Genomic DNA, 16,833 nt, shown 5'->3' with positions numbered 1-16,833 from the left:
GTTCCATGTTCCGACTTAGAGTGTTGAGTGTTATTTTTTAATTTTCTGGTGACCCCTCCCTTAGCAGTCCCCACCCAGAGATCCAAACGGGAGACTAGTTTACCTCCAGAGTATTTTACCAAGGAAGGTGTCTCCATCTTTGTTATATGAAAATGCAGCTGCAGTTTTCCATTGCTTTCAACTGCACAGTACTCAGAAGATTTAGTGATGTTGATATGGCCATTTGATTTGTCCTGACCTACATCCTTAACAACTACTGAAAGAGTTGCTGCCCTCTTTCAGGAATCATCCTTAGTCTGGCTCTCAACAAATACCTCTCCGATATGGATGTACCTTCAGTCCAGCTACTCTGTATCACTGAGCACTCAAGCCCCCTCACCTTCGGCAAGGTCTCATGTTTCATAGAGGGAGCCCTAATATAATATCTAAAAACTTATTAAACTGAAAATCAGCATCATTGTTATCAAGAATTTTTCTGTGTGTTTAAGTAAAATTGATCACCCTCGATAACTCTTTTTTCAGTATTAACTAAGGAGTTATATGTATTCATTCTAAGTATTTCTAGATGTTCACTATTACTATTTTATGCTTTCATTAATGTTTGCACCAATATCTCTTATTAAAAAGATATTGCTTGTTGGAAACATAGGAAGGTCTTCAAGACCTTTCAAATTCGGTCTTATTTTGTTTATTCCAGCTATAGACATCGAGAACTAAAAAAAAAAAAAAAACGCTGTTTTAACCGATTCTTCTCCCTTCAGAATATGTCCCAGCTCCCTTATTTTGAATTTTTTTCTGATTAAGCTTCTATTCTTGTAAACAATTTCTTTATTATCTTTTCATTTCCATCTATTCATTTAATCTCCATTCTCAGTTTTGTTTTACTCGTTCAAACCTCATTACTTTTGTTTTCTTAACATTCATTGCAACTCTATTTTGTAATAATATATTCTTATTTTGAATATTATGTACTTCATCTGAAAAACAAAATTGTAAAATCACTGTAAACATTTTACAATTTATTTTCCTTTCTCCTAGATTTAATCTGTCATCTTTACTTCTAGAGCATCTTTGATCATATCTTCAACTACATATTAAAAAAAGGCAGCGTCCTTGCTTATTCCTCTTCCTAGGTTAAACTCAATTTGAGCATCCTTTATTTTGATAACCAATCTCCGTTTCAGGTGCAATTCTGTAATTAATTTTGTATATTTGGATTGTACATTTGTTCTTTGTCTTTTAATTATTTATATTAGTTTTTATATTTGACATTGTATACTTATTTCTTTACTTCTTACCATATACCTATTACTAATGGTTTTGATTAGCCTAATCACATCTGTAGTGCCTCATTTTTTTTTTACTCGGTCTTTCTGTTGAAGAGAAGATTAAAACTTGACTAACTTGAAGATTTAAACTTGAAGAAGAAAATTTGACTACATCCCACTGTTATAGATCTCATTTATGTAATATTGTTATCTCCTGAAATCCTCCTTTAAGACTTCTGTTGTGATCAGTTCTGTTGATGCTGATAAAGCTTCCGATTTTAAGTTTTGCTGCTTCTACTTCAGGTTTTTTAATTTTATTCCAGCTTCTATAAGAAGATCATTTGGCTTCCTTTTAAGCAGTGTTGTTCCTTTATACACTTATTCTACCTTTCAAATATCTTTTCTTCTTCCTACAACACTATTATTTTTACTGGCAATTTCTTTAGCGTCTGTATCTCTACTTATTCCAAGTTGCTGTTTTTTACTATTTTGCACATAAGTTCATACCGCCTGTTTTCCTGAATTTTCTACGTGTGAGTGGTCTCACAAAACCATTTCTTTTTTACTTTTTTGTGTTGCTCTTCTTAATTCATTATTCAGTTTTCTCCATGATCTCTTGTTGTCGTATTTCTTGTAAGATGAAGAAAAATGTACGAGGCAGATAACCTTGGTTTCCTTAACAAAACCGATCGTTCTTCTGTCGCTTTATTATGCAATTTTTCATATTCACATCGACTTCATTTGCTCTTGCCCTAATTATTTCCATAAAATAAAAGTATATGAATACCTGTATTATATCCTTTTACTAGCTGGCCCATCTAGCCAGAACCTGACCCTCAGGGCTCAGATCAGCCCAGACAAATCCCAGAGCCAACTCAGGGGCTCCCGGGGCCAAGAAGCCAGGGGGCCTACCCTATGGCTGCAGAGATCACTTCACTCACCATTTCCAATTTGTGATTATGAGTCTGACCTTCGCAAATTACAAAATGATGGGCATGTTTATTTTTCATTCCATTAAAACTCTGTAAATATTAGATTCATCAAAATTTATATTATTTGCTAAAACATTAAGCCTTTTATTTTGAATAAAATGACATTTTGTTTTTTAAAATCGGTTAACAAATAGAGGATGTTCAATTCTATTAAATATTGTTTTTATTTCAACAAACTTCAATGCAATATAGAATCTAATATTATATTTCTGGTAATATCATTAGATATTTGATATTTATGTGGACATCTAGGTCATAGAGGCTTTCTGGAAGGTTCTGGGTTTGAATCCTAGTTAGGCAAGGAATGAGTCTTAATGACTAATTGTTTTAAATCATTTTAAACGCGATGGATTACAAATTTAAAAAATATATTCATTTAAGTTTTCGGGGAGACTCTATATACGTTACGGAATCGTTAAATTTTTTCAGATTTATTCTTCCGTTAGGCATTTACCAATGGAAAAGTGGTTATTTTTTGAACTCGCCGCATTAAACCCTTTAATTATGTACTTATCACCAAGATCTGGGTTGAGGGCTTAAATTTTTGTTCGTTAAATTAACTAAGGGAAATTTAGAAACTCTGGAATTTGAAACTCTATATTTATGAAAAATTATGATATTTCTTTTAAAAAAATAGGGTTAAAATTCGTTATATGCCCACAACGCTTCCTTACTTGCCCACCTACGCTCGCTAACCTTGACCAGCGAAGGTTAGCGAGCGTATGTTAAATTTGATCGGATTACATTTATAATTCTATTTATTTATTTTCTTATTTCAATATAGCGTTTCATTGGCCCCGTCTAAAAAATAACAAACTGCAGAAGCGTTGTGTGCATATAACCGATTTTAACCAAAAATAGTAATCGATCGCCTTTAAAATGATTAAAAACAATTAGTCATATAGACCCGTTCATTTCTAACTCGCCGGGTTGGTCTAGTGGTGAACGCGTCTTCCCAAATCAGTTGATTAGGAAGTCGATAGTTCCAGCGTTCAAGTCCTAGTTATGTCGGTTATTTTTACACGGATTTGAAACCGTGTAAACGATCGAACTGAGACTGTACAAGACTACACTTCATTTGCACTCATACATATCCTCTGTAGTATTATCTGAACGGTAATTACCGAAGGCTAAACAGGAAAAAAAATTCTTCACCAGAATTACGTAAAACATCTGTTTTACATAAATTTGTTTTAGGTTCATTTTTATCAGAAATACTTGTAATATTCTTTAATAATATAAAACAGATAGAAAATAATATTATCGTACAAAGGACTATCGATAATCGATTTGTACGATATTCTGAAAATCTCCATTTATCCTGGGTAGATTTTTCGATTTGGAATCGGGGCGACCGTGTCGCTCGTTAATGTACCTATAGCTTATATTACATCAGAATATCTTGATTACGACCGAAAACAGCGTGAAGGATAAGAAACCGTATCGAAGAGTTGTTAATATTAAAATTAATATAATCTGTTTTGCCAGACCTTGAACCGTCGACTTCCCTACAGGAAGGTTAGTGCTAACCGTTCGTGCAGTTTCAGCGTGTAAGAGTTAAATGAATGAATGAAGTTAAATACAAAATGTATTCTCAAAGATTATTTTTGTTCTTATTCCTTTATGGAGGTTTGAATAAAACAAATACATCGTACAGAAATACTTTAGCTGTCTAGTGAGCATTAAATTATGTGAAAGAATACACCACATCAACCCTTGGAATAAAATTTTGATGTATGCAACCTACAAAGTACATATTTCTTTTTCTAGGGGGAAACGTACCCTGTTTACAAATCACCGTTGCAAAATTCATTCAAATCGATCAATTCAGTCTGGAGATAACAAAAGAAAGGTACTTACGTAGATACATACAACCTTCCAAAATTGTTAATCGCTAAAATAGTGTATTCGGTTATATTATAACGGCTGTATATTATACTATATATGAAAGTAAACAGACTAGAAAGTATACACCCGGGAAAGTAAATTATCAAAATCGGCCACACGGGTTAGTCTAGCGATGAACTCGTCATCGCAAATCAGCTGATTTCAAGGTCGAGAGTTCTAAGTTTTAAATCCTAGTAAAGGCAGTAGTTTTATACGGATTTGAAAACTAGATCGTGAATACCGGTGTTCTTTGGTGGTGTTTTTTTAACCTCAGGATTCACCGTTAGGCATTCTTCAGAGGATGAGATTGTTTGTAGCGTGTGTGAAAATGCCACGCCTGATCGGGATTCGAACCCGGGTGGTCGGGTTTCAGTTAACCGCACATCTCAGGATCGATCGACCTGAGACTGTACAAGACTACACTTCATTCATTCATATCATCCCCTGAAGTAATACCTTACGGTGATTCCGGAGGATAAAAAGAAAAAAAGACTGAGGAGAGGTCCGACGCGGATGTACGTGTTTAATTGGTATCCGTAGGCTCCGCTGTGTTCCTTGCCGACTATTATCAGACAGGTCCGGTCTTCACGAGTTATTGTGATAGGGTGGGGGAGAGTTTAGACTGTGAAACACGGCACTAAAAAAAATAAGATACTAATATAAAATATTTGAAATAAAGGAAATAGAAATGGGGGAAGGAAAGTGAAAGGAAGAATACAAGGGGAAAATGGAGAAAGCGCATATGGGAAAAACGAAAATGAGAACAAGGGAAAAGGGAAAGGTTAAATTTTGTGAAGTTCCGTATGGTTCATTTTATTAATGTTTTATCAAACCTTCAATTATCTTCATTTAATCTATACTCAAATTTAGCAATAGCGAAGCGCTGCCGGATCTGCTAGTCTTTTAATAACTCTGTTGTACAATATATATATATATATATATATAATTTTTTTTTCCATAACGGAACGGAACGCAAAAGTGGCGGGAGTATCACAATTCTCTATACAAATCGCCAGAGCCTGGACAGTGTCCCTTGCTGCTGTATGATACTATAATCGGGCATGTTTCAGGGGTTTTCTTTTAATGTCGGTTATAGGTTTTAATTTTTGTTTTATTTATGGACGGATTTAGTGATTTGCGTATTTTCCATCATGTGCAGTTTGTCTTATAGCGTTTTACGGAGTGATTTAATAGATATTAAAATATTAGTATTATATATATATATGTGTTGGTGTTCACTTTGGTTTATGTAACTATGTAATTTTATCCCATGCTAATATAAGTTAATAGAATATAAATGAGATTTTGTTGAGCTTCGTATTTTCCCAGATGTTAATTCTACGATTAATATTCAATTCTATTTTGAAGTGCTTTTCAAAGAATTTTATTTGTCAAAGGTAAGAGGGGAAATCCCTATGTCGTTATTTACTTCTGTTTCATCTTATTTGTGTAGCGGATGTATTAGTGCATTTTCTGGTCTTGTAGGATTTTTTCAGTTTTCCATATCTCTTCTAGCACGTTCTTCAGTTTTTCCTTCGTTGTTTTCATGATTCTTTTCGTAATTCTGTTGCAGTCAAGCTATCACATTCTACATTGTTTAATTTCTGGCTAATTTATCTAATTTCATATAATTTTTTTGGGGATTTTTCAGTTCATGTTGCTAGATTTTGAAATTTGAAATCTTACCTTGGTGTTTGGTAGTTTAAGATATTTCAAAGTACTTGCTGGAATTTTGCAATTGTCTTTGTTGTTATGACCTAATTTTCTATTTTTACCCCAAAGCCCGGGTGATTGGTATTTGGTAAGTTTTTAAAGTTTGGTAATTGTGGTAAATTTTAAAGTGTACTTATTTACTTAATTGAAGACAGGCACAAAATCCATCAATACAAAATCATATTAAAAAGAACATACATACATAACAAAATTATCATTCATAAGTTAGAGTAGCTCTTGATAAGATATTAAGTGTACCTTAATGTACATTAAGTAGTAAATGTAGCCTGGTAATAGGTGATGTATACGAATCGATTGAACCGAGAAAATATTGAAAATTATATCTAAGCAATCTAGCTCTTAATATATGCAAGTCAAAAAGCTGCAATAAATTACGGGAGTCAACGTAATTACTAAAAATTTTATTAGCAAATATTAAATCTGTCCTCATCAGAGATGATTCAATTCTTGGTATTTTTAACAAATTAAAAATACGAATAAAGCTATGATCGGTAAAGAACATAGAATCACAGATTTTATAGGCGGCATATCTAAGAAAGATTCTATGTGGTCTTTCTAGTAGTTTTAATTGCAAGTCAGCAAAAGGTCGCCAAACAACAGAGCCATAATTTAATACTGTATAAGTGTATGACTAAAATTCTGCAGCGTTAATATTTCTGTAATTTGTAGAGAATCTCTCAATAAAATTTACCATTTTTAGTGAAGATACAGTATAACAAGTTTATTCACTGGAGAATAACTTGCTATCAAAACATACAGCCAAGTTTTTAATAGAAGATATCTTTTGTATTGCAGTATTATTTTATATTATTCAGTTTCACATTTATATCATTATCTGCAAACCTTCAACATTGAATATGAAATTAATTTTTGTAAGTTTGTGAAAAAATGATGAGACAAATAGTATATCTTCTAAGTTCAAGTCAGTTGGAAGTAATTGAATGTAAACTAGTTTTGTAATAGGCTTAAACAATTTCATATTATCTGTGAAAAATAAAAAAAAAGTGATAGGGTATGAATAAACTGTTATCTATAAATACTACAAAAATTGGAAACCCTAATAAATGCATGCTTTGCCTTACTCCACATCTAACATAAATAGGCTTAGAGATAAAATTATCAATTTTAATGTAGGAAATTCTGTACGAAATGAATGTATCAAAGACAACAATTTATATTATTAAATTGACACACAGCAATTTTTTTAATAGGTAATTTGATATTAACTACATGAAACGCACAATGAAAATCAGTATAAATTGGATCAAGATAATTACAATCATTTAGTGCATCAACACTATCTTCCGTATGTACATACAAGTTTGTTCAATTAGATTTACCTTCCAGAAAACCATGATGTTCTAGAACGATATAAATTTCTTTATGTAAGTGTGTTTTTCTTATAAATTAACTTACCTAAGATCTTTGCAAAAAAATTGTATTTCCCAAGGGCAGTAATTATTGATATCTGAATGTCGCCATTTTTAAATAATGGACATATGTAACAAATTTTTGTAACACTAGGATGTAGAAGACTATTTAAAGAATGATTGAAGAGCTTAGTTAAGAACTATACTAAAAGAGGATGAATATATATTCTGTGCTTGTCAAAGAGTTAGCATTAAGTCAAATGGCCTCTTCAACATCATTTTGAGTTAAAATAATGTTAACTGCGGCAATCATCATTACAACTAAATGTAATTTCAGTTAAGGAAAAATCATTGTTAATATACACTCCCAAATTTTTTAGCAAAGTTCTACAATATCAGTGCCCATACTCATTTCATAAAGAATACAAGATGGACAAGATCTACTGTTGTCATTTTTATTAACAAATTTAAAAAAATCTTTGGAAACATCAGATTAAAGATCCTCAACTTTTAACAGTGTAATTTAATAACAAAAACTTTATGACTGATTATTGCATACACTTTGTTCTTAAATAATTCTTAATAATAAGTAGATCTATATTGTTTTTGAAGCTTATAGAACTTTTTGTTATTAGTAATTGTGATAATAATTTCACTACAAAATTACATTTTTTTTGCAAGTAGTTTTGGTACGTGACTTTCAACAGTATTATTATAGTGGTTGCCATGAAAGATGGCACGTGTGTTTAAACTGTTGTATTTCAGTTTATATCATTAGAAACTGCAGTTTTATTTTTGCCAACTGGATTTGGCCGATTTTAGTTAGTCTTTCGTTTGAAAATTAGGGGTGTGAGAAGTGGAAAACTCACAATTTTTGAGAAAGACTTCTTTGATTGATATAAAATTAAACCCGATGTAGATAAAAGTCTTCTGCTTTTGGAGGTAGGTTGAACGATTGTTTCTCAATAATTATAATTAGGATTTATCCCAAATTTAGTATTATGTAAGCATGCAGAGTGTTTTTTTATGAGACAGCCTGCCTTTAGTTTCAGTGAATATTTATGGAAAAAACACGTCGTTGTAATCATTGAAACAATTTGAATAAGATGAGGATATTTTGAATATAATGTATTTAATTAAGCTTTTAATTGAGGTTGGAAAGGTATGAAAAGTTCATTCAAAAAGTACAGCCGCAACCAATGCTTGGCGTGTGTCCTGTTGCTATAATAATCAGCTACATGTAGGCATGATTTAATATTGCCTTTCACACAGTTTTATCAGATTACTTTATACATGGATAATATTAACTAATAAAAAAAGTGGTTGCAATCAACCACTTTTTTGTGAAGCTACTGTTGGATTTCAGCTTTCCTCCAGCTGTTGGTGGTAACTTTATTTACCGCAAAAGGGTGATAAGTTGTGTTATATATTATTATTATTATTACATTCCCTTCTTGTAAGTAATTCAAAAACTCATTTGTAAACCAAATATTGAAACTGTTCTTATTCATTTTTGAATGATAATCACAAGAATTTACTGCTAATACTTTCTTTAATGAACCCTTTCTTTAGCCAAACCTGCACGACATACTATTAAACGACTGACTGTCTTTCTGATGAGGATTTTAGTTTTAGTATCATATTTTTCTTTGAATCTTGCGATATTTATGAGATTGATTTTCATTAACCCACGTCTCATCTGTGTAAAATATACGTCGATCACATGACGCTTTTAATTTGTAAAATATGTTTAAAAATTAAATTCTTTTTAATGCAATATCAATTTATTCCATCAAGAAATGTTGACCATCTTCAGTTTTTTTATAACAAAAACCAATTTTTTTTACAATATTATAAACGGTCATAGATGGTAGATTTGTATCCAGTTTTTACCGTATTTCATCTTTGAACTTCTTAATGGTAGGGATTTAATTCTGAACGGTACGGGTAGTTACTGATATATGATTGTGTGCGCAATACATGATAGTTGAAATCGTTCAGTGACAGATTTGCATTCTGTGTCCTATTTTTCTCTGGCATCTCAAACTGAACGCTACTGTCGTTACTATCGCACTCCTTAGCTGTCCTACATATCCTTTGTAGCGACCTCCAACTAATGCCACATATTTTAGCAGTGAGTTAATGAACTTCATCAAAGTAAATCGTGCTACGGAATTCAAAGTCAGATAGCTTTTGAAGAAATTTATATTCATTGTAGATTACATTCTGGAACCGCCCTTAATTGTACAGCCATGTTGATTGGGAAACTGTGTTTCCATCTCATTCATATTAAACTTAAGATATTTACAGAAAAATTACTTATAACCCGATAAAAAAATGTAAATTAATGTACTATTCTAAACTGTCTAATGTAACGTGGCACCGTTAAATAATCTTGCTAATAAACCAGTATGAACTGAACATATGGAAATAAAATATTATACCACAGCTAAGGGCTTAATGAACTCATCAGAGTGAACACTGGCATTGCAATTAATTTATACTAATATACAATGACATAATATTAATATACTGTAATCAGCGTTGAGACAACTGCTCACTGAAACTGCTTCTTCAGTCCTTCATATATTGCCACAATTTTAAATTGATTATTATGATCCTAACCATAAAACGCGAATGTTTATTAATTCAACTCTAAATAAATATTCTACAAAATTAATGCCTGATATTAATGGAAATTTATTTTTACTACACCTAATGTTAACTGAAATGTGATGTTTTTTTATTGAACAACCTGTAGGCTTAAATAGTAATAGTTGTGGGCTAAATCTTAATTAAAATTATTGAGAAACAATTGTTTAATCTACTTCTGAAAGTATAAAATTTTTATCTCTGTTGGTTTGGATTGTAGAGCAATTCAAAGTTGATGGCCTCAAAAAAAATTCAAAAAATCTGCTTTTCATACCCCTAATTTTCAAACAAATGACAGTAACTAAAACCGGTCGAATCTAATTAGCGCAAAAATAATTGCAGTTTTTTTTTTTTTTTTACTGAGTTGCAATAGTTTATACAAGCACCTTCTTTCATAGTGACCACTGTAATACATAGTTGCAATTACTCAGAAGAAATATATATATCATGATCAATATCAAAATCCAGTCAGGCAGTATATTTTTCTTATGTTACAAAATTGCATTTTCATGTTCTACACACAAGCTCCAAGTTTATGTGGCGACATAAAAAGTAAATAAATATTATTTAGAATCAAACTCTCATTCATTAAATGTTGAATCTTAGAAAATTTATGTTTTTATAATCTGGTATGTATTGATCAGACATAAGATTACAATTCAAAATTTTAATCGGTAACATTATCTCTAAAGGTATATTATATTTATCGCTATGAAAAATTTCACCATAAACAATATACACAACAATAAACACCATAAATAATAACACACACTAATGTGTGTAAGATTAGAAAAGACTGAATCAGGAGAATTACTGCAAAAACTTAACAAATTATTTGATTGTAAAAGATTACAATTTGTAGAAAAATCTGTATGTAAGAAAAGTCGCAGCATTTTCTACATTTAAATTAGAATGATAAAGATTGCTATAAGAAACATTTTCTAGGTTTTCTCATATAAAACCTGGCCGATTAAAGTTACCTAATAATAATAATTTGACTGTGATTGCAATTTTAATGTTGTAAGTAAATTAGAGATACAAATTATTTTTATATTATAAATTGTACAATAAATCATAAACATATTTACTTTGTTCTTTGTTTTTTATTACAGAAAATAAATTTAGTACAACCGAAAGAGGAACCGTTTGACATTATGACTGGTGATGTCGAAAAAGATTCCTTAGCAATTGAAGAGACCAACTTAGTTAAATCAGAAAATTTAAAAGTTGAAAATGAAGTGGTAAGAGTGTTAGATTTTGCATACAGTGGAACACCGATTATCCAGATGGACCTTGCAAGACCAAATCTGGATAATTTAAAGAATGTTGTCTTATTTAACTGCACATATTATTGTAATGTTTAGTGGGTAAGGCACTAAGTAAAAAAAAAAAATGTAAAAAATAAATAATTGTATTTTAATAAAATTAAAAAGAAATTCGGAGCATATGTACTATGTAAGAAAAAAGAGGTTCAGTAATATGGTTAAAAAAATATACACTGTGTAGATATTTATAATTAGTTTTATATAGACTAAAATACGTATATGTTTTTGCTAAATGAATTGAAAAAAAAAAATCACTTAAAAAAAATTCCTATTGAAGCAAAGATCTATTTGAGTAGTATTTAAAATTTTCAAATTATGCATTAGTTTTTTTAAGTTGTGTAGTGTGGATTTAAGCAGTGCTGTTAGTTGGACATCTGGAAAATTGCTGTCCCACTTATATCTTTTTTTTTTGTTATTGTATTTGTTCATATTTCCCCTCTGTACTGATTATGTCAAAGACAAAAGTATAAAAAGTTTATCACCAAAAGTACAGAATTCAATAATGCCCCTCACCTTAAGCATGTTGTTATTATATAAAAGCTCTTTCGAGGGTTTCCCTCATCATCAGTTAATAAAACATATTCTTTTTAAAATCACACATTAAAATTTAAAACTTATAATTGTAAATATATAAAAACATGTAGTCATAATAATTAAAAAGATGAAAAATTTTTATTATATGTGACTAGTCACGCATACAATTCTGTACTAAAATATGTTAAATTTTTATTTAAATGTGCTGTTTTTATCTAAGGTGGTTTTGATAAGAAACTTATTATCAAATTCTGTCTGTACATTAATCAAACCATTTATTAATTAAGATTAATATTGATTAGCAAGATTGGAGAAACCTAACTTGTTTTTTTACTAAAATGTTCTGCAAACCTTTCCCTAAAGGATCTACTAGTTTTTCCAATATAAATTTTGTTACAATCATTGCATGTTATTTTATAGATACCACACAAGCTATTGAGATCATTACCATTATTATGGGTTTTTAAATCATTTATTATGCGATTGTACGGTCTATAAGCTATTTTATTTTTTTATCATTTTAGACATTAACCAAATTTTCAATATTGTTGTTAGTGTAGCAATATTTTATATAAATATTTTCATCAACACTTTTATTATTTATAGGTATCAACATGGTTTTATTATTAGATTTTAAATTTTGCTTTTTATAACTATTATCAATTAATGATGACATGTTATATCCATTTTTTATTGTAATAACCTTAATCAAGTTTTTTATTATTATTATTATTATTATGTGTATAATGTACGCTCTATTAACATGTTTGTAAATTTATTATTAATTTTAGTTGTTAGTTTTCTATATACATCTAAAAAAAATATTTTTCTGTATTTGTCAGTTTCGAATGTAAATTTTAAATTATTATAAGAATTAAGTTTTTTTTAAAATTATTAACTGTTCATTAATTGTAATAGGTTCATAGATTACCAAAATATAAATATCATCCACGTATCAAACCCGTGATCGAATTTTATAAATGTGGGTAATACGTATAACGGCCAATGATGGAAATCCCATGGGTAAAGTATTATCTGGTGTGTAAAAATTTGTTGTTAAACTCAAAATAATTTTGTTTACATATATCTCTAATGATGTTTATAATATTATCTATACATTTCAGGTCTTTATTAATTTTCTATTTATGCCATAACTTATCATTCTAGTACAAAAGTACTAGAATGATAAGTTAAATTACTATTAAACTATTACTAGAATTTACTATTAAACTATTTAATTTAAGTAAGTTGTACCCATTTTTTATAATATACTTATTAAGTAAATTGATTTTTCGTCTTGAGTATATTATTTATTATTTTGGTAATAAAATAACAAGGAGTGAAATTAATTAATGGACGCATTGGGTTATCTGCATACATTTCGTGAAGTGTATATTCTTTACATTTCTTTGATATATATACAATAATCTTTTTAAAGTCAATTTTTTGAAGACCCATATTCCTCTGTACTAATGATTAGTACTGTACCCTCTGTCCTCTGTACCAGATTAAATACATGTAACTTGGCCAGTCAGTGTTACAGTACTATGTGGATTTGAATTATTTATTCATTATCATTATTTGAAAAAGTGCTGCCATCTACTGCAGCTTTGTGTAATATGTACCTTTATTAGTTTATAATTTATAATATATACATTCTCCATTTGAATTTTGAAAATCGGATGATTGTGTGCAAAAATATTATAACAGCACCACATTGCATCTCCTAAAACAGCGCCCTAGGGGCGTCCTGTTTGTTACCAGTGATGGTAATGATTGGTCTAGCCTCCGAATTGCAGTAAGTGCACTTAACGAAACGGAACATATAAGCACCATCTCTTTGCAGAAATGTTCAGAGTAGCGAACAGATTACTGTATGGCAATAACGTCTGCCGTTTAAACACTAACCATGTTTGGCAGTTTCCATTAATGGACTTTTCCATTTACATATATGGGGCATCCAACACCATGTTTGGTTTTAGAACAGACAGTTTAAATTACTATACGTTATTTGTAACTACTGATGGTTGATAGAAATTCCTGTCGGTTGATTACTGCTTGCTTGTCTTTTTTTTGCCCAAGGTAAAAACCTCCCTAAAAAATTAAGATTAAATTATCTTTAAAATAAAAAAAATACTCTGTTGCCACCGGGATATTCTGATATATTCAATATATTTTAATAGATTTGTATATATGATTTTATTATTCTTTTTTTTTGACGGATGAATTGATAGGAAATAGATAATCCGAATAGTTGTAGGAAATAGATAATCGTGTTTTTCCTGTGATGACTTTTAATGTTTCTATTTTAATTTTTGCTACTTCAATATTGTCTGTAATCATTGCCTGATCTTACATAAAGGCAAAACAGTATCTTCCTAAATTATCTTTTTTGCAACCTAAACCTTTTTTTCTACCACAATAGTTTTCAATGTTTTCTTCCATTCCATTATGATTACAATGAACACAATTAAAGGGGATCAGAATCAACAGTCTTGTTACCTTATGTCTGTTTTACTTCTTTGTACGAAATAAAGGAAGTATTGTGATTGCGAAAAGTTTGGTTTTCAGATTTCAACAGAAATATCCATTTTGACCATCCCTGTATCCATTTTGTAGTTTTGGCATGATGTCTCTACATATGTATGTATCTCGCATTACTCAAAAACAATTAGCCATAGGATGTTGAAATTTTTTTGCAATAAATAATTATTCAGTAATAACAATAAAAAAAATCAGAAGTCATTAGTGAAATAAAATTTTATGTACTTTTAAAAATGTGTGTGTAATTTAATAGGTATTACTACATATGTATATATGTAATAGAGTTTGTGAAACATCTGATTTAATATTAATTGAAAATTATAATTTAGAATCTTGTTATTTTTGGATTTTCTATTTTAATTTCTGTTTAATTTTATCTACATTAAAGTTAACTACAGAGTGACTGAAAAGTAGACCCTCACAAGAACAACATATTCACTGAGGCGTACATGCCCAATGTTTAATAAAATGCAAAAATTCTTATCTTTAAGTTCATTACTCCTTTGATATTGTCCCTAACTCGGAGTTCATCAAAATTTCATTTTGTTGCCGATCATTTAATTGGTCTTTGGTTTGATGTAATTCTTCTGATCTCAATTTGTGTATGCGTCCTCCAGTTTTAAAAGTTATGTAACTGTCCACTTTATTAAAAAATTGGAGGATTGTATCTCACTTTCAAATGAAGTTTAGCAAAAAAGTATATATGTAATAAGCCTACAGGGAAGTCATTTGGTGTCCACATCAGATTTTTTTTTTATTGGTTTCGATAATGCCAAATAAATTTAATTTATGAAAAAGCATTGGAAATAGTCTCTTCAGTTAAAAAGTTTATTATTACATAATCCTTGTATTTCACCATTCTATCTCGGATTATTAATTTTACACAAACATTTTCCCATTCTAAACCACCCTGTTGTTGTATCCTACAGATTTTTTATTATGTGCTCTTCTATTCTATTCTTTACAACTTTTGTAAGATTTTTTAAGGTTTGTAACTTTTGTAAGGTTACTGAAAGAACAGAAATTTCTATGCGATTATTAACTTCCATTTTGCTTCCTTTTTTGTTTAGAGGATGAATTAGGGCAGACTGCCATTCTTGTGGGATTTTTCCTGTCTTCCAGATGTTTTCAAATAATTTTTCTGATAGATCATATATTAATTAGCTAATCATCATAATTTAAAAAAATTGCACAGTTATTGGGATTTCACCCAGATGCGCTATTTTTTTTTATAGATCTGATTATATATTCTTTATTTCTTGTTTATTCGGGGGACTTGAGTTTACCAGTTTAGTTACTGGTTGTAACAGTTGCGCTATTCTTTAGGTTTCTGCAGTTTAAAAATTTTTCAGAATAATATGCTAAAATTTTTGTACCATAAGTTTATATGACTTATATTTAAAAATATGTATTTAATTTTTTTTTTTAAGTATTCTTTGTGAAGTATGTTTATAATACATAAATTGTGATTTTTATGTGGTATAAATAAATAACATTTTGTTCTTAATGTAAACAACTTCAGAATTATGTACTATAACATCAACTTAAATATTTAAGCAAATTGATTAATTTCAAATGTACATTAGAAATTATTTATTTTTTAATCTAATAAACAAAGTTACACAGAAAACAGGTTTTTTCTTTATTTTAATCGTATACCATTTCTTTCCATAAAAGCAAATCAATTGTATTACAGTGCGGACTGGATGCAAGTTTATTATTTATCTTGTAATAGTTATGATAAACATTAAATCGAATCTTTTCAACCTGCATACTGAAAGTGGTACTAATGTGTGTCTACAGGTTTGGGGGTTTGAATCTGAGGTTGGTTTTGAATTTTTTATTTATAAGTGCCTGCAAATATTTGTCAACCTGTCTGTTTAATATTTTGAAATTTTTTATATCGACATCATTTAAATATGATGTGCAACCTTACTCTTTCTATTTAAAATTTTTAGTGTTGTAACAATGGGGGTTTGAGCAGTGGTGGATTTCTAAATATGCTAGCTAGGCTGTAGCCTATGGTGGCAAATTTTCAAAGGCAGTAATGGGCTGCCTGGAACCGAGTCAGGCACTTGCAGACACTTGTTGGGATATAAGGTGGTTACCGTAGATTTAAGCTCATCAAGCACTACTACTATCTCCCTCCATTCGGTCTCTACAGCTTGAAATAATTGTTTCATCTCATCATTTCACCAGGAAGAGGAGGTGGGACATGTCTACCAAATCAGTCCATCACAGCCTTGTAGGCTCCCCCCCAAGAGTCAGCATCAAGATCAGCAATGAACGTCTCTCATGCATTTATCTTAGCTTCTCTGATCGCATCAGTTAATGGCTTTCTTGCTCGACTGTATTCTTTTCTCTTTCCCTCATTCATTCAACCAGTTCTACACGTGTCCCGCTGCATTTTTCTCCTCAATACGAGTGTATTGAGGAGAAAAATGCTCACTGATGCTCTTATTTCTGCAATTGCTGGGGACCACCAGTATACCCAGCATCTACGTGGTCCGTCCTGCTGTCCTGCATG

At 30.3% G+C, this 16,833-nt stretch overlaps 1 protein-coding gene across 1 annotated transcript in view; it reads left to right on the top strand.

The window, feature by feature from the left end:
* The window catches only part of LOC142333901 (uncharacterized), a 49,167-nt gene extending 33,367 nt beyond the window's left edge, over nucleotides 1–15,800 (top strand). Inside the window, exons 4-5 of the mRNA XM_075381495.1 lie at nucleotides 7,093–7,266; nucleotides 11,016–15,800. Coding sequence (XP_075237610.1) covers nucleotides 7,093–7,101 — 9 coding nt within the window. The 3' untranslated portion in view covers nucleotides 7,102–7,266; nucleotides 11,016–15,800. The remainder of the gene's footprint in view (nucleotides 1–7,092; nucleotides 7,267–11,015) is intronic.
* Nucleotides 15,801–16,833: the final 1,033 nt, after the last annotated feature.

The sequence above is a fragment of the Lycorma delicatula genome, chromosome 13 (genome assembly GCF_047948215.1).
Source record: "Lycorma delicatula isolate Av1 chromosome 13, ASM4794821v1, whole genome shotgun sequence".
NCBI classification, from domain to species: Eukaryota; Metazoa; Arthropoda; class Insecta; order Hemiptera; family Fulgoridae; genus Lycorma; species Lycorma delicatula.
This window is presented reverse-complemented; position numbering and strand designations above follow the sequence as displayed.